The sequence below is a fragment of the Leptosomus discolor genome, chromosome 4 (genome assembly GCF_034619465.1).
Source record: "Leptosomus discolor isolate bLepDis1 chromosome 4, bLepDis1.hap2, whole genome shotgun sequence".
NCBI classification, from domain to species: Eukaryota; Metazoa; Chordata; class Aves; order Leptosomiformes; family Leptosomidae; genus Leptosomus; species Leptosomus discolor.
The window spans coordinates 64,868,062-64,887,892 of record NC_141394.1 but is presented as its reverse complement, the minus strand read 5'-3'; the positions used below and the strand labels follow the sequence as shown (position 1 = coordinate 64,887,892).

The 19,831-nt window shown below is 34.3% G+C and overlaps 1 protein-coding gene across 6 annotated transcripts in view; it reads left to right on the top strand.

The window, feature by feature from the left end:
* SLIT2 (slit guidance ligand 2) overlaps positions 1-19,831 on the top strand; it is a 267,757-nt gene that overhangs the window by 220,860 nt on the left and 27,066 nt on the right. For 4 of the 6 annotated variants that reach the window (XM_086464307.1, XM_086464305.1, XM_086464306.1 and 1 more), the window contains 7 exons: positions 2,322-2,393; positions 2,625-2,696; positions 4,052-4,123; positions 6,593-6,756; positions 11,963-12,087; positions 12,221-12,318; positions 13,729-13,868. In XM_086464307.1, the coding sequence (XP_086320433.1) occupies positions 2,322-2,393; positions 2,625-2,696; positions 4,052-4,123; positions 6,593-6,756; positions 11,963-12,087; positions 12,221-12,318; positions 13,729-13,868 (743 nt within the window). Of the gene's footprint in view, positions 1-2,321; positions 2,394-2,624; positions 2,697-4,051; positions 4,124-6,592; positions 6,757-11,962; positions 12,088-12,220; positions 12,319-13,728; positions 13,869-17,838; positions 17,866-19,831 lie in introns of all 6 variants that reach the window. The other 2 variants (XM_086464302.1, XM_086464301.1) reach the window with 1 other exon arrangement.

Below are 19,831 nucleotides of genomic sequence, written 5' to 3'. Positions count from 1 at the left end.
TAATACAGCATTTTGTTATGCAGCTCCATAAAGGCACTAGAATTATTTCATTTACAAAAGAAACATTCTGTGATATGCTTCACTCCGTGGCATGGTTCACATAGGAAAAGCACATACAGCTGTTGTAACACTTGATTGTAACCCCTTCTGTTTCTCCCACAATATATGGTTTAATTACTCAAGAAGAGAGCTTGTCTAGAACACCTTACTCCCAACTCTACTGCTGACTCACTCTGTGATTTGAGGCAAATCACTAGCTGCTCTAAAATTTATTACCTCTACTTCATGAATGATTTGAATATTATTTCTGTACCTTGTAAAAGTACAGTGAGAGAAACAGGAAGACTGTCACTGTAAATTGCTGTAATTCCGTGGCCTTTGTTAGGACTATAAAATTTTACACCAGCTGAGGTTGAACTGTGTAACATTCTGAAAGCAATTTGTGGTTTCATTATAATCAGAATAAAAAGTGGAGGAGAGTAACAGAATTCCTTGAATTTCTTTTTGACTGGGTTTAGAGTTTTGCTGCAAAAACTGAAAATGGTTTGACATTCAAAAACAAGAACTTGATTTCCTTTATTTAATTCATGCTAGACAAAATGTGGTCACGATCACAAATTTAGAAAAAACATGTTTGCAAAACTTTTTCATTTTTCAAATAAAATTAGGAAAGAAACCCTTGCAATATTCTCAGAAGTATACAGCATAGAACCTACAGGAAATCTTTGTGGATTGTTTAGGGAAGTTGTACAAGTTCTAACTTACAGCACACAGAAAATACACACTTTGGAACCTCGGTACAGAAGGCAAGAGTATAGATTGGACTGTGTGCAGTAATAGTATCTAGAGATGAGATTAATTAGAGGCAGAGTGACAAGGCTTCCATCACAGAGATTAGATACTCATGGGCTATTTTGACAAACACAGCCGGAAGTTGTATAACATTACCTTCTAAGCAGAAAATACACACAAACAATTTTGCAGACAAAATCATAGAATCATCAGGTTGGAATAGACCTCTAAGATCATCAAGTCCAACCATCAATCTAACACCACCATGCCCACTAAACCATGTCTACAAGTGCCACATCAACACGTTTTTTGAACACCTCCAGGGATGGTGGCTCCACCACTTCCCTGGGCAGTCTACTCCAATGCCTAACCATTCTTTTGGTAAAGAAATTTTTCCTAAATATCCAGTCTAAACCTCCCCTGGCACAACTTGAGGCCATTTCAGCAAATAAAATGCAAGTAAGATGAACAGTCTCTATTTATCAGACCTGTGGGGCACATTAGTGTAATCTCTTCTGAATGTATGCTCGTACTGCTGTTATGAAGTTGAGAATGTTCCTCAGCTGTGTTTGGAAAACCAAAACTATGCATAGTCCTGTGGCCAAACAAAGAATTACGTACAAGTCTCCCAAGTTCCAGATTAACAAGGAAAACTGTTTACTTCTAACTTTCTGTTTTGAATAGATTGCTCTATTATATTTGCCTAATATGTTTATTATTATGAGTCGGATGTCTAACATGCTTTCATGACATTTCAAGCAGAGGAATATGTATACTGCATAGCTATTCAGCAGTACACTTAAGTACTCTCTCCCCTCAGAAACAAATGCTGTATTTCACCACAAAATACAGTAAACAATAGTGAATAGTAAACATAAAATGAAAACTAAATCACAATATGAGAATAAAGGACAAGCAGTATTCGCATTTAATACAGCTTCTTCAAAGCTGCTTTGAAGCTACCACCTTTGAAGCTACCAGCATACCACTCCAGCTTCCATCACACTTATGCATAAGATTTTATTCATTAGAATATTGAACAACAAGAAAGATGTTAAGGCTTTCTCTATAAATCTTAGATAGAGTTCTTTATAATAAGAACTCTGGACTTTGATGTCTTCAACATGCAAGTGTTAAGTAGAGCATCAGATGATATTTACTCAGATGTCATTAGGAACATGACTAGAATGATTTCCACTTTAAAACATCACTTTCATTTCTATACTTGGGTTCATGTAGGACTGCATTATTAACTCAGTAGCATGATGGACACTGCCGTTGTATAAGAATGCATTGCGCTGCTTTTTCATCTGTGTTGAAATGAAAATGCTTTTCATCAATCAAGCTAAACACTTGCTGGGCTTGTATATGGCATGTGAAAATAAAAGTATGTGCTGCTTTAAATATTGATACCAATGATGATACTACTTCTACTAATAAAAATAATGTGTCTGTCAGTTTAACTTACAGTGTTTCAGGACTGGGGCAGTCATTTTAAAGGTCTGAATTTCTGAATTTATTTTTTATAGAGATTTAAGTAACAACAGAATCAGCACTCTTTCTAATCAGAGCTTCAGCAACATGACTCAGCTGCTCACCTTGTAAGTTTAAACATGTAACCGTGACTCTTTGGAAGCATTACAATATTTGTTGGGGTTTTTTTGCCTTAGAAAGAAAGGACATTTAGTTGATATTAAAGCTTGCTTGTTGTGGAGACTGTAAAATAACTTGTTTCCTAACTAGCTATGTGTGCAAAACCTGGTTTTGGTCATGCTCTGCATTTTTCACTGTATGGCTGATATACTTACTGACAGTGTTTTATATATTTTCAGAATTCTTAGTTACAACCGCCTGAGGTGTATCCCTGCACGAACTTTTGATGGGTTGAAATCACTTAGGTTGTTGTAAGTATTATTTTTTAACCATTGGTATTTTCCAGAATTTTACAGCAGATGGCAAATGTGTAGGAAGTTAATAGATTTTAAAACCTATCAAGTATTTGAGAAGTGATAATTACGTAGCCTAAAAAAATCTAAGAGTCTTCATTTTGGGGGATTATACTCTCAAAATGCTGCACAGGAACTTATGTGACCCTGGACAACATTGTGTATGCAGACATACACTTTTTTACTTTTCTGCTCTTTAATCTTGGCTGTATTTCTTGTGTTATGTGCTTCCTTGTTATAAGCATTAAAGTTTAACAAAAATGCAATACATATATGAGTGGGTTTGCATTTGAATTTTGCATAGTTTTATTCCAACAATAAATTTATTTTCTTCTTGTTTCATTTAATATGGGAGTATTTTGAAAACCATTACATCATGGTAATCAATAAATCAATAAAATTACTTTAGGTTCCAAGAAATTTTTCCATGTTACCACTAGGAAAAACATGGTTGAAAGGGCACAGAAAGGGACAAAGGAAAATAAGAACAGTCAGTCTAGTTTACAGCTTCAGTTTATCATTCCGAAAAAAATAGTGCAAAAATTCTTTCTTAAAAGTCCCCAGCAGAACATGTAATTTTTGCCTCCATTTGGGTAGTTTATAACCATTTAGCAGTTTAGCTGGTTTAAATGGCTCAGTCATAGCAGTATTTAAGTGTGCTCATATAACTTCAATTATTTTATATAAACATGGATAATTTGAAGATCTGTACTTCTGTATGTGTTAGATATACATGTAACAACGAATTTATAGAAAAGGAGAGATATTTTTGTGCAGATTTGTTACAGAAGAGATAACACTAGTCCTGGTATTAATGCTTAATAACGTCTTTAGTTCTTGAACTGTACTATGAAATTAGGGCAGCAACCCTAATACTTATATTAATGAACGGTCAATGGCTGTGTTTTCCATGAATCCATGAAAGATTAAAAATGTATGAACATAATTAACGGGAATTTGAGGGAACTGCTGAAAAAGTCAGAAATAATAACTCTTCTGCTATCCCTAAATCAAATCAGTACTTTGCAGAAATGTGCCTACTTTTACTGACCTTTATTCTTTCAATTTTTAATGAATCATATTATTAACAATTTTAATGAAAATTCAGGATTAAAAAAATCAAATGACAAGTAGACTGCCAGTTAGAGATTAAAAAAACCAAACAAACAAACAAAATCAAAAAAAAAGCTGGAAACACTGAGGAACGAGAAGAAAAAAATTTTAAAAGTTGAAAACTGTTTACAGATGACATTTGCAAAGTTAACCTGCTGATTTTTATACATATATATTATTCTGTTTAATTTCTTTCTAAGGTCTTTACATGGCAATGATATTTCTGTTGTACCTGAAGGAGCTTTTAATGATCTTTCAGCGTTATCACACTTGTGAGTATTCTGATGATAACTGTATTTTTTTACATTACATTTAGCAAATTTCATATAGTTGAACAAAGATAAAATGCAAAGGCCTGCTCTGGAACAAGGTCATGCATCAGTACAGGCTGTGGACTGCCCAGAGAACCAGCAGCTCAGCAGAAAAATCCTGGGCCTCCTGGTGTGCAGCAAACTGAATATGTCTGCGATGTGCCCTTATGGCAATGAAGGCTAAAGACACTTTGAGCTGAATTAGCGAGCAGCCGGATGATTGAGGATAGCGGTCGCTCTCTTCTGCTTGGCCCTTCTAAGGCCACATCTGGAATGTATGTTCAGTTTCTCCAGTACAAAGCAGATGTGTAAGAACCAGAGCAAATCCGATATTGGGGCAAGCAAGGTGGGGAGGTGGCTGGATCATATGAGCTGTAAGGGGATGCTAAAGGAACTGGGCTTATTTAGCCTGGAGAAGGAGATGCCAAGGAGGGAGCTAGTCTTTAAGCCTGTAAAGGGATTACAGCAATGATGGAGACAGATTTTTCTCAGAGGTGCACAATGAAGAATAAGAGTCAACAGTCACAAGATGCAGCAAGGGAAGTTTGAATGAACATAAAAGTTCTTCACTGTGAGGGTGGTTCAGCTTTGGAACAGGTTGCCCAAAGAAGCAGAAGGATATCCAGCCCTGGAGATTTTCAGAGCTCAGCTGGACACAGCCTTGAGCAACCCTGTTCTGACTTTGAAGTAAGCCCTGCTTTCTGCAGGAGGTGACACTAGATGATCTCCAGAGTGCCCTAAATTATTCTGAGTCTGTGTTGGTGTCTGTTGAGATTAAATACATGGCATTTGATTTCAGAACATAATTTTCAATAGGAACCTAGATTAGAACGAGTTACCTATCTATAAACCTTGTTGTGTTTATGGATAGTTAGTAAATCTTTCCTTGAAATTAAGGAGTAATTTGACTAGTGCCTTTAGATGTATCTGGCGTTTCTGTTTCTGAACACCTGCAGTTGTTAAAAACCTTAATTATCTGTTTCTAGTTCAGTATTGGACATTTACATTTAATTTCCCATTTCTCAGAAATTTTATGATTCTGATTAAGCTTTTAGTCATTGATAATTCATTCAAATGCTACTGTTAAACTAGCTTATCTGCATGAAGTATCGGTAAAACTTACACAGATTTGATTGTTGTTGCTGTTTTTCCTTAATGGCTACCGGTTATCCTTGCTAACATTCAGATTTTAGCTGAGCAATTGTGTTGACATTCACTCTTGCATATATGGAGTAGACAAATTCTAGGTGTTTCTCCTTGCATGAGAAATTCCTTATCACTAGGTCTGGTTTTTGTTACTGCTCTGATTTAAGCCTGGCTGAACAAGTATACATATTTTCTTGTGTTCTGCTGGAATTATGTAGCAGTAATTAAGATAGGGTTTCCTGCTCAGTGTGGTAGGAAAGAGTGTTTCAGTGGTATCTTCTACTGCCTTTGCTTGCCAAAGATTTTCTTGTATCTCTCGAAGACCGGTTGATCCAAAGGTGTGGAACAATCTGAAAAAAGTACTGAAACATCTTGAGAAGGAGGATGTTCTAATACTTCACTTGACAGTGTGTGCACATGTCAAGATTATCTGTTGAAAATTCTATGATTATTGTATTTCTTAAAAGGCATAAAGTACATCTTTATAGAATAGCGCAAGGCTTCTATCCTCTAAATTAACTACACAACATATCATTGTTCTGAGTTTGAAGAGTATTTATAGTTTCTAGCAGAGAAAATAGACACTTAAAAAGCCTTTACATCCATTAACTCTGAAAAGCTCTAGCTAAACTATTTTTTAATTAAAAAAATCAGATTTATTTAAAGAAATGGATTTGCTTTCTTAACGAGGCAATTCTTATGTAACTACCACAAAGCTAGGATAATGTAGTTTTATTTACTTATGCAGCAGAGACCTCTTCAGAATTCTGCACATAGCTGTGAGTTCAGTGGGAGAGCTCCACGGAGGAAATAATTAAATCAAATTTGGAAGCTTAGAAACAGATGGTTTGTACCAACCTGGGAGCCATAAACTGAAAAGGAAAAATATCAGGGTGGAACTCTCTGGGGTTGCCTTGGCTGCTTTAGAAGAAATACTTTATTCTTGCTAACTTAATTTCCCAGTATCAGATTCATTCTGCTGATGCAGCTGATCTTGGCCATTACATACCAATGGTGAAACAGCGCTAGTTAGTATTAGCTCTCCAAAGTTCGCACATAATGCATCTAAGAATAGCTAGGTTTCTGGACCAACTTTATTGCTAAAACTATCACTTCTTGATTTAGAACACAAATCCAGACACTTCATGCTCTTATGGTCACTTTCATGGAGGGGAGGGCAGGTTTGTGGTTTGAAGGGGTGTTTGCCAACCTGTTTTCTGGTTTCTCTTTTTATAAGCAACCATTTAAAACTTTATTACCTTTTTGTTTGTCTGTTTTCCATAGGGCTATCGGAGCAAATCCTCTTTATTGTGATTGTAACATGCAGTGGCTATCTGACTGGGTAAAATCAGAATACAAAGAACCTGGTATTGCGCGTTGTGCTGGTCCTGGAGAAATGGCAGATAAACTTCTTCTCACAACTCCTTCTAAAAAATTTACTTGCCAAGGTACTTTTGTGGTTTTTTCTCTTTGAAATGTCAATTTTGAATTTTTACAAATAGTTGCGCTGTGAAATAAGAGTCTTGTGTGCTCTAAATACATTTATTACAGCATCTTCACTCAGCCTCGTCATCATTCCTTCTCATACTAAGGGGTGTAGTAATTGGTTCCATTATATAAACTTCAATGTCTATTTCTTTTTAAATAATGGAGAAAAAAAGTCTTTGGACTTGCATAGATACTTGGTACTGTCTCAATCATGAACTGCAGTTTAAACATCTACACTTCCCTTAGCCAAAGAAAGTCCTTTTCTTTCAGACTGTTTACAGTAAAAACTGTAAATACATCCATAATCCTTGCAGTCTGAAATTAATTGCATCAGTGTGTCCAGAGTGCTTCCTCTGATGTTTCAGATGAAAGCATAAAAGAAAAAAAAGTAGATAAAGGGATGCGATTACCGCTATAGAGGTGTCATTCTAAAATGTTATATGGGGAGGTTTCTGAGGATTTGGACCAAGAGTATTTATCTCCATGTTGGTGACAATGTTGCTGGCATTTAAAGCACCACTTATATTACTGTCTGTTAATTCCTAGGTTCTTTTTCTGAACCTTATTATTTTTTTGGTATAGAAAAGTACCTTTTTCACTTATAAGGAGAGTGAACTTGTTTTGTTCTACTGTTTAATCTTTCTCTATTCCATCCATTTCTCCCTTCTTAAATATTCTGAAAGCACAGAAGACTTCTGCTGTAGCTTTATTTTTCATGGTTATGATTTAGGAACATTGAAATTCCCAACTGGGGAAAAAACCAAATAAGCAAAAACCAACCAACCAAAGAAAATTTATGTCTGCTTATGCTTGTAAGTCGTTACTAAGCTTATAGGTATTTCTGAGGCATCAAATATATATGATCTTAAGTCTTGTAGAAGTGACTTACTCTCACAGTCTAGGTAATCTTCAAGCTATTTTGACTTACTCATCTGTTAATATATCTTCAAAGATGAGCTTAATTCCTTTGTAATTTCTTCCTTAAAACAGCAATGAGACTTTGTCAGAGTTTATCTCATCCAAAGCTGTTCTTTGCTGCATGTTCATCCTATTTAGTCTTCTTTCCTTAGGTTTTCTGTAAAAAAACTTTTTTGTAAACAAAAACCACTGGAACCCATTTTATTGCTTGTGATGCCAATGAATTGTCTCTCCTTCCAAATCCTTCTTGCAGTTTTTTAACAGTACATCTCTGAGGTCATGCCAGTTGCATATGACACTCATCTGTTGCAAAGTCTCTTAGTTTGACTTTAGACAGGACATTTGCTGGCCAAGCTGATCTTTTTCTCTACAAGCATCCACTAAACATTATTGCAGATATGCTGTTATTACACACATGTAGGGATATAACTGAATGAATATTTGCATGGACATGAAGGACCTGTTTGGTTGTTTTCCAGCTCTGACTATTTTAAAAACTGTATCGCCCCTGACTACATCATTATTATATTTCTGTCCGACAGTCCAGAAAGTGTATCTTACTCCCTCTTGCCCATCAGAAAATATCCTTTATATTATTATGCAGGGTAAGAACTGTATTTATTCCACTTCCAAGAGTGGAGAGCTGGTATTATGGATACCTTTAAGAGGAAATAATTTTCCTGCCACTGTCCTATGAAGATACTCATAATTAGAGATTGCAAATCAGCAGCTTTTCAATGACATGATGGCCCTGTAAGACATTATGTGTCTGTTACACAAAGATAAGTAATTTTATCTTTTGCTTAAAAATGAACTGCTGAATAGAAATTAGGAAGATGCTGTATTCCTATTAGAAACAAAATTTTAGGCTATGAGTGAGAGAACTGTTTTCAGAATATCTGTTGATGGTCTGCTATTGTGCATATAGTTGCAGGAAAATAGTGTGTAGTCCCCTCTTATCAGTATCTCTGGATTCAATTGAAAGTGAAGTGGGTGCTTGAATTTTACTTACATAATGAATATCTCCCAGTGAAAATGAGAATTTTAAAATGAAGTCTCATCTTAGTTCTAAAGCTCCATAAAATCACTGTACCTTACTCTAATTTAATGAATTCTTTTACTCCAGGAATCATCCCTTAGTATTTTCTTCTTTCAGTTGTTTTTCTACGTTTATGGGTGTTTTCCTTCTTTTTTCCTGTGGCTTCTAACAGATTCTCAATCTTTTGCTTTTACCTCTTTACCATCCATGCCCTGCTTCTAGAGATTCCAGGGCCTTGTGGTTTTCTGATACCAGGTAAGGTTATAAGTCGATCTGGAATGGGTGATCTGATTAAGAACAGACCTTCTGACCTTCCTTTTGTGTACCTCATGCAAACTTCTTTCCTAAGACATGCATGTTTACTGTTTGCTTTCCCCTTTGATGAATTTACAGCTGATTCTTCATGATATATCATTTAACGTATATTGTATGAAGGTTTTTTATATTGTTATTTGTTATTTTAAAAGCCTGGGTTTGAGGTCTGAAAATTATCTAACTGAAGTGGTTGTTTCCACTGCATTGTACTAAAATCAGTGATTTCATTATCAGCTTCAGTGTAAGTGAATCAGTGTAGATACCGATTTTGAGACCATATGCAAGAGAGAGTAAGAGTCATAAAATGTCAGAGCTCAAAGTTTTTCTTGCAACAGGTTCCTCTAGAAGCTGGTTTTGAGAGGGTTTATGTCATGTTTTCCTTCAAAAGTGTTAGCTACGTGTGTGTCTGTGTCAATAAAATATGGTTAGGTTTTCACAATTTACATAAGAATACTGCTTATTTTTTCTTATATTTTAAGTATTCTTTTCTAGTTAAGACTTATTCAAGAATATATATGTCTACAATATAAAAAACTAAATAGATTATGAACCAAATTCTTTTTCGTATACAAGTCTAACCCATACAAACAGAAAGAGGAAATAAATGGTATAGTGCAAATGAAAACAGGTTCCACAACTGCCTTTCCATTAGACTTCAGTAAAAATATCTGAAACACTTCCATTTTTTGATCTTAGAACTGAAGAATAATAAATCAAAATGTTAATTTTTATTGCATACCACATATATAATAGTTTGAAATAAATGCTCACAGCAGAAAATCAGATACAGCGTTGTTTACTATCTTGTTGAGACTTTGGTTCTCACTTTCTGGCTCTGTTTTGGAAGTGAAATTTAGGTTGCTAATCCATTTGGTAGTAACTAAGCCTTAGTTACTAAATGTTTTTTAATTCATGCCAAATAATTAGCATTATACTGCATGAGAAGTCGAAAAGAGGATATGATGTTCAGAATAAGCAGTTGAGGCAAAGAACCATAGACTTCCAGGCTACAGAACAGTGTTACAATATTTTTTTTTTTAGTATGTGCCTCTTGCACCTTATTTTTTTTACAGAACCTCTTAATGTACTCTAGCAATAATCAGCAGAGTACACAGGCAGGACTTTGTAGATGTTAATCCTGTGGTGTTTGTTTCAACTCTTCTACCTCTGCTGTTTGCTGGTCTAACAGAAAGTTTAATCAGGTGTAGATATCTCTTTCAAAATAAGGTAATGAAGATAAGAATAGTCAATGAGCCATATAGATGGTGGCTTTGGCAATAAGTATTTTATCATAGATTACTGTGTTCATCCGCTTGGATTTGCTTGCAAGCTGTGACAGAGAAGGATACCAGCAACTGCAGATTTTAAAAAATTTTTTAAAAGTCAACCTCTTTGTCTAACACCCCCTACTGAATCCTTGTAATCACATGGCTTCCTTCCATGCCAGCTCCTTTACAATGGCTTATCTGAGATTAATTTTGCAAATAAAAATAAAAAAGTTAAGAAAACTAAGTTTAAAAAAAAAAACCAACAAAACAACACAAAGCCCCATATCTCAGTAAAAGTGCCCTGTTAGCTTGGGAAACTTGGTGGTCTGGCTCACTTTGAGTAAAACCTGTTATGGAGCAATCAGGCAGTTCCACCAGTAGGTCTCAGGAGTTTGGGGTTTGTGTCTAGTTAGACAAAATCACTGGATATTCCTTAAAATATACAAATCACCTGTGGATAATAAGGTTTTTTTCATAGGTGAAATCTGAAATCAGGCTGGAGGCAGTAATGTCATCAGGCAATAGAGCTGGAGATCATAGAGAATGTATGTTCATTCTCTTAATAAGCATTTGGCCAAGTTGCCTATTTTCTCTTACAGTAATTGAAGTGTATGAAAATAAGTCATTATTTATACACGGGTGTTTTCTCATTTTTAACAAATGACAGTGATTTCATTAGATATTTGACACAAAAAAAAAAAAAATAAAATAAAAAAAAAATAAAAATCCTGGTGATTCCTAACTTGAAAATTCTCTATGAAAAGGCTGTATTAAAACTTTAAAAGAGAAAAATAAATAAATATCTAAAAAATATTTATATAATAAGGATAAGATTTATGTAAGCCAAAGGTCTAAGTCTGGCTTCTGAAACTTAAGGGTTTGCAATGTTTATTTCTGAATTCTGTCATTATAATAAACTAAACAGCAAGCATGGATTGCAGCCCTCATTTGCACATAGATTCGTGCTACAGTTTGTGTTATTTGTTAGCTCAACTAATTCAGCTAATGCACAGAACTGTGGCCAACTCCATAAGGGAGAAAGGCGGAATATAGAGCTTTTTAGCTTGGACAGTGCAATCTACATTGCAATTCACAGATATTCAACCAATTTACAGGTAATTTTACCAGTTCATTTTTCCATCTCTATGATCTTGCAGATAAAACAAAAAAGAAATTAAAACAAAAATACATTAAAAATAGTGTTCTCAGTAACACCATCAAGGGTAGGATTGCAAACTCTGATAGCCCTTTTTCTCATAGGCAATTTTTACCTCCTAAAGAGACAAAAGCTGAAATTATATTATCCATTTTATTAATACAAAGGTAAGGTAATTATCATGGATCAGAACTGTACAGATTTCAAAGAATGGGGATATGGGAATCTCTTTGGGGTTAGCTTCTTTTTTTTAAAAAAAAAAAAGTGACAATTAGACTAAAAATCCACCCCCAAATTTAATTGGTCATGTCAAAAGAATTAAAGACAGTCCAGCATTCCATTCATATACAAATATCATAAAGTCTAAAATATAAATTTCATTTTAAAATTTAAAGCAACATGACAGATATATCCTGCCAAATATAAATTAATTGTTGTTTGTTTCTGACAATCCAATTTGTATTTTTAAGGGCCAGTGGATGTTAATATTCTTGCTAAGTGTAACCCCTGTTTATCAAATCCATGTAAAAATGATGGAACCTGCAACAATGATCCAGTTGACTTCTATAGATGTACTTGCCCATATGGTTTCAAGGTAGGTACTGAATGAAGAGGAAAAAGCTCACTGAAATGTAAGCTTCTCATTAACAACCTTTAAGTTTTATTTGGCTCCTTTCCACTAGTGTCTGTATTTTCTTCTTAAATTATAATTGTTGTTCCCTGCATAGGGTCAAGACTGTGATATTCCCATTCATGCTTGCATTAGTAACCCATGCCACCATGGCGGAACTTGTCACTTGAAAGAAGGAGAAAAAGATGGTTTCTGGTAGGTTGGTTTTAATTGTAATAACAGGATGGAAAACTACTGAGTTTTATATGCTGAAATGATTTTGGTGTTAATCTTCTTGTTCTCTGTGTTTGCTGGTAAGTGCACTGCAAAGGCACATTTTCAGTGCTTCTGAGGTTTTCAGAACATGTCGCTGTCCTTGGAAAGCTTCTAAAGCTTTGAAACAATAACAAATGATTGTGATTAGTTGAGGCATATCAGGTCAAGACAACATAGTATTGACTCCATTATGCTAATTAATAGCTAGCTAGATCCCTGCTGAAAAAATCTCACAATTAATCTGTTGTCGTGTGTATTACTTCAACAGACAGCATGTAAATGATAAAATGTAAATCCCAGTGAAACAGAAAATTAATGATTCATTTGAAATTCACTATGCCACCAGATAAACATGCTGTGAGCATTTTTAATCTTGAGTTATTTAATGACACAGTACAATTACTCCAGGCGTACTTCATGAATTATGAAATAAAGTTCTTTAGTATTCTTATGTGAAATTATTAGTCATTTAATAATCTACACCTCAAGCTTGTTAGAAATGACACTTCAAAAAGATATAATTCATTATCCTGCAATTCATTATGACATTATTCTTATTTTTTAATCCAAATTCTGCCCAAAGATTAAATAGTTTTCTATTAAAAATTAAGCATGTACATCTTAATACTATGCCTCTAGAATTTAAAGTGACATAGTTGTGTCTCAGGATTTGACCTTTTTCATTTATTTGTTTAAACACTACATATTTTGAAAATCAAAGCAATCTTATAATGAAAGCTGCAGAAATTATATAGTGCGTATTACATAAAAATGTATGTGTAGTCATATTTGAGTGATCTTTTACATTTACTGTCTATTTTGACATATTTGTTTTATATAAACAAAAGCAAAAAAAAAATCACTGCTCTTAAGAGTTTATATGGGCTTTGTTTTTATATATTAAGGCATATATTGTGTATGGAATGTTAAACAGAGATTTATATTGGTGCATCTAACTGATGCTGGAATACTACTGTTACATACTAATCCCTGATTCCACAGTCTTTTCCATGTGTTTATCTTTAAAAAAACCAAAAGGATCACTTTCCATAAGAAATATAATCTAATCTTGTAATATAGGTAGCACACTTTTCAAAATTATTGTTCAGTGATTTAATTTAAGAAGCTCCTTAAACTGAAGATTAAGGCATGAATTCAGAAGCCTTTCTTCTAATTTAAAATATGAAAAAGATTTTGCTATCATTTATTATGTGGTTTTTCACATTATATCAATCATATTTCTTTATGGGATAGTGATTATGAATTATTGTACCCATTAATTACAGGACTTCTTCTCTGGTCTCCCCAGCTAAAATGTCCATGTGGTTAGTTTTGTTTTCTGTATTACAGGTGCACTTGTGCAGATGGATTTGAAGGTGAAAACTGTGAAGTAAATGTTGATGACTGTGAAGACAATGACTGTGAAAATAATTCTACTTGCGTGGATGGAATTAATAACTATACTTGCCTTTGTCCACCTGAATATACAGGTAGGAGTATAGGAGAAAGTACAGGTAATTCAAGAATTTGTAGCAGAACAGTAATATTCTTCAGTTTGTAGCTGAGTTAGTAGTTACTTTACAATGGACTTAAAGCTAGGTTTCCCTCCATCTTTTTCACCTATATGGTTTGTAGTCAAAAGTAGACTTAATACCCACTCATTAATTCGTTTGTTAGTTTTGAAATTACAGCATTTTGATATTTAAAAGGTCATTCAAAATGTGTCCCTCCCTACTGTTTATGTAACCCAGATACCCCAATGAAGAACCTCTGCAGCCGTAGAAATCTGAAAATTATTCTGCTTTTATCCTGTATACCTCCTGCTAACCAACAGGGCAGAAAAGGATCTGTCTGTGCCAGCAGAGAACTGAATTTGGCACCCCTGGATGCTGTCCTGCCCTCCATTAGAAACATTAATGCAGTGTGATGCTTTCTGTTCTACCACCAAAAAAAAAAAAAAAAAAAAAAAATCATTAGAGAGTGTCTACTCATTTGTTTCTATCAGTTGGCAGCCAGGCCAAAGCACTGCCTTTCAGACAGAGGGTTTCTTGCTTGCTGTCATCATCTCTGTGGGAAGGGAGGATAGTTAGAACAGCAGCACTGGAGAAGAAGAAGTAAGATCTATTGTTTACATTGGTCTGTTTTATAGTTTTTCTAACCAGACAGATCTATTTTCTGTCAGCTAGTTGACCACTAGAAAAACCCGCAGCTTAAATTCATGAAACCATGTTTTGAAATGCATAAAAATGAAGTGTAAAATGCACCATAACTTGGGAATTAACTCTATTCACTTGTCCTATATCTTTATTTTGATCAATCAATCAAATTTGAACTCTGGAAAATGAAGAGGAGAGGTGAACTCCTGAATTAATTTCATTTATTGAAAACACAGCTAACTCCTTTTTAATCCAAGGTATTTCCATCGTTAGTTCTACAATCTATTGGATTGCTCAAATGTTTTAGGGTATACAAATTTAAAGTCAATATTTAAATCTTGGAAAACCAAAGCAAATGAAGATGATAGAACACAAATGTAAGAAATCTAATATATGTATTCATCCAGTATTTGTACTGGGTAAATGTTTGGTAGAAATTTCCTCATAAAGAATAATCTACAATATCTACAGTAATACAGGTTAAAGGTATAAGTAGCCAGAATGAGGTATTTAATAGTAAGTGGATGGTCCATATCTGGAATAAGAGATGTAATCTTCTGCTTAGACAAAATGTTGTTTTGCCAAGTACTGATACCTTAATACCTAAGAGCAATTGACAATTCAAGCCTTAGAAACAAATAACAGGTAATAGCACCAATAAGTAGAGACAGGTGTTTGCTATTTCTCCTATAACTAATATTTCAGGTATATGTGAGTCAAGCTTCAGCTCGCCTGGGATCAACTGCTCTCTCCTTTAATAATGGGATCAGATATTCTACCGTGTAGGCTGGAAGAAAGCAAACCAAAGTCACATCAGTCCAATATTCCTGTTCAATGGCTTCATGCTAAGAGGTTTCATATATCTATTATGTAGTAGGCAATTCATTTGCAAGTGCATTCCACCTTTGCAGCTTTGCAGGTGTTTTTACCTCTGTCGTTCATTTTCAACATTGCTCTAGGTGTGTTGAACTGCTAGAATCAATAGCTTGCCGTATTCACAGTATACCATCAGGACTGTTTTGTATTGAATATCCATGGAGTGGATACAAAAGCTTGTTTATATGTGCTAGCCTAAAACTTTGATTAAGTGTGCCTGTTTCATTTATGTAGTATTGTAATTGAAATGTATATTTTACATTTACAATTGAAAAATAGCATTTCTCTATATGGTTAGAGCAAAAAGGAGAGCATAAACAGTAATATTTTTAATGTTTGTATTGCAGTTGTGCTTCTTTTAGTCAAAATACAAGAAAGTATTTTTTAATTTGATTCAGAATTGTGCTTAATTCTAAAAGGAAAATACTATGAGTTTACATAGCAAAAGTTTTTGTTTGCTAACTGTAATTCATTCAGAAAGAGAGACTTGCTTTTATAGATGCAATGCCTACTCATAATCGCTACTGAAGTCAGTAGGTCATGTGAGTAGGTGAGAATCTTCTCACTAGTTCTAAAATAAATCAAAACAATCTGCCTGTAATCAGTAAGTTTAGCTGTTTTGTTTCTTAAAAAAAAGTTGAGAATTTACACTATGAGATTATTTTCAACACCTTACCAAACACAGAGACACGTATTTTTTTAAATACACAACACCAGAGCCTGAACTAATTTTCTAGATAAGTTGGGCAAAAATTGTAGCAAATGTTCAGGTTTTTCATTCCACAGGATACAGTACAGAATTCTACAGTATACTAGCTATCTTACAGAGCGTCTGAGGATAGGACATAGTGTGTGAGATCCTAAGTAATTTTTGAGATTAATTGTACAGAGAAAATATAAAACATTGAGCTAATCAAGGGGTCTTCACATCATCCTCCTCGATCTCGCACAATAATTAAATAACCTTCAGTATTAAGAATTAGACTGACAGCAGTCTGGACACACCAAAATCTAGAAATGGTAGTGTTCAGAATATGAAGCAATCTTACAGTTGCCTCAAGTGTGTATGAGGTACCAAATTATTTAGAGGATTTTTTTTTTTTTGTCTCTGGCCTGTAGCCTGATTTGAAAGATAAATAACAGAATCCCTGTCCAACAGTGATTTTCATGAACTTTGTAAACATTTGGATTTTGGCATCTGTTCTAACAGGTTAAAATCAGATATGTATATTGCTAATTATTGAGGGTTTTTATGAAAGGTATTTTTCAGTAAATGAATTCATATATCAGCTGGGCAAAAGTAGGTCAACTATCAGGAAAACAAGCTATATGTACAGTAGGTAAAAAGATTTTTAAATTCGGAGATACTTGTCTCTAGCTCAGAAAGTCCCTGAGCTGTAAGTTGCTGGAGTCAGGGACATTATAGATACCAGGAAAATACCACCATAGGCTTATGTGTTTTCCTTTATTTCTGTTGGCAATACTTCGAATTTTCTGTGTTCAAGATGTCACAGCATACGTGTACTGAATGTGGAAGTGCACCAGCCTAGAATGTTTTTCTGGGTGAATGGTTATCTGCAAATATGCTTTACATTGCTGTAGCACAGTATAAGGAAGAAATCATCTGAAACCTGCTGGTATGAAATCTAAATCATTCTTTAAAGTCTTATTTTCATGTGGAGGGCTTGTTAGAATCTCAAATTAACTCTGAAAATACATACAAAAACTATGAAAAATGTTGTAAAGAATGTCGCAGTGCAAAACCGGTCACTTTTTGACTTGAACAATCCCTTGAAAATTGACACTTCTCTAGGATGCTGTGTTGATTTAAAAACATTTAAAAAAGCTTATTAGGTTGTTGCTTAAGAGTTAAGAATCCATTGTTCTCTACCTCCACATTTACAGGTAGAAAGACAAAGAAAGGTAATTGCACTATATTATGAGCTTTCTTAAGTTCACAGACTGTAACTGAAGTAACAGTAAGCAAATGGAATCAGCGGACACTCGAGGTGTCTGATGAAACCTTGAGAAATAAAACATTTAAAATACCTCAGTATGTCCTGCACTCTTTAACCTCGCTATTTTCTTAACGTTATCATCTCCTTTATTTTAACCTCAGTCTAGTAAACTTCAGGTCATTTTATGTACATTCTATAGATTACAGATGATCATTTCTTTTGCTCATTATCATCAGTCATTAGATCACAGATCCAACTGATCCAGAAACAAAACCTTTCTTATGCCACCAGTGGCATGTACTTCTTACCTTTTCTGTTTGTTTTGCTCTGCTGTAGGTGAGACTCTGAAGCTTGCTTCATTTTGCTATATCAACCTCTCTGCTGCTATAGTTGTGCATTAGCTTAATGTGCTATGCTGTTGTATTACAATGTAAAAAGTCTCTTGTCTCTTCTGTCTTTGTCACTGCAAGCTGCTAATCTGAATGAAGTGGAAAAAGGTCAGTTGTCTTTTAAGCCTATTTTCACCTACTTTGGTTTCTCACTTTCCTTTCCTTTCCTTAAAGGTGCATGGATTTCAGTTCTTACAAATGATCAAATAAATCGTATATAGATATAATTTAGAAAGCTCACTGCAAATCCTCAAATAAGGCACTTACCTCTTGCTTGGAATACGTGTCAACAGAATGCCGTTGAAGATGCAGATTGCTGTGCAGGAGGACTTTCATACTACCTTCATTGTCTTTTTTTCAGTTGTATTAAAAATTTGTGCAGCACTGATAGGACTAAAAAAAAGTTTGGTGATCTTCTGAAATCTTTATTATCACCTTAAAGACATACCTTTGTTCCGTTCTAATGTATTCTCTGTTTTATAGCATGTTTTGCTTTAATTTCTTCATTAGACTGTGGTACTAGAAAATATGATGGAGTATAAAATGGCAATCTTCTTGCTTATCATGCCTGTGGCCTTTTTTTGCTGTAAATATCTAAAGAAAATGAAACAACCACATTAAGCTGAGGCTATGGTACAAGAAAGGCAATAGTGGAGAGATTTATGACACTAACTTTGGATGTTCCTGATTTTTAATTTTTTTAAAGTTTCTGCCTAACACCTATCTCACTAACAGAGATCAACCATCTCCTGTACAATCTGATCAGCTGTACAATCTGCGAGCTAACATAATCGGTGACAACATTGATGAAATTACGTGTTTTAAAAGCAAATGAATCATCTTGTAGTGTATTTGCCGTTAATTTAATTTGATAAATATATTGTGCAGTCTATAAAGCAATATAATATTTCACTAGTATTAAAAATAGGTTTATTATGCATGAAATAACATGTTGAGCAAGGCTGCAATTATACCATCTATATTGATGACTTTAGACATTTGATGAATAATCCTTACAACTTAAACTCAGAGCCTACATTCTCTCTGTAACTGATGGAGAGAATAAACATTTCCAGAAAGTGACTCCGACGACAGGTGTTCCGTGCTTAAAGCTGTATTGCATTTAGACATGTGGCCATATTTGCGTTATATTATTACTTACCTGGACAGCAAAGATGGCCTCTGTTTTTCTTTCCCCTTGTCACTTCCTAAGTTTTTTCTATCTACATTGTTCTGTTACTATCTCGGTATAAAACTGGTTGATTTTATAAAAGAGTATTTGTCCCTAGAAAAACTAGGAAAAGTGCAAGCTCAGTATAAATAAATACAAAAGCTGAGTTCTTTGTTATTCTTGTTTTTAATTAAAGACAAAACCCAAAACAAACCCAAGCAGTTTACAATAACTACTTCAGCATCTGTGATTCATGGATAAAATTTTGCTTTGTCACCGATTTCCAGTAGCATAAATTACAGAATTTTAGGATTTACTTCCAGAAATTAAAAGAAAAACTTAATTTCTGTGTTCATGAAAAGTAGCTTTTCAAATGGAATGTAAAGGGAAGATGCTACTATGAAGAGACTCAAGTTGAAGCAGCTGTTACCTATGTTTATCTATTCTTGCTGATAATTTAAATGTCTTTAAAATGTGATTAAAGGTAGAAAGGCAATGAATCCTAACAGAACTGCAGTCACTGTAAATGTATTACACAAGTGTGAACTATAACATATTATAATGACTTATTATATCTAGAACAAATTCCTCAAAAATTATCAAACTCCCAGGGAATATGTACTAAGTTCAGCACCAAAATTAAGATGTGTATGTGACACATAGCTATATTAGCTTGCCAGCTGAACATGAAAGTTGTTACGGTCTAGAAGTCGCTTAGAGGATCGGTCAGTTTTATCACGCCAGACGTCTTTTCAATTGTGGCAGTAGTAGGAAAAAAAAAGGGGGGGAAATTTTAGGTAGTTATCTCAGTTTAGGTAAGCTCTAGACACAGATATATATGTATTTTTATATGTTTCAAAACTTCATTACATGACCTTCTTGCTCCTACAATAAAGGAGTTAA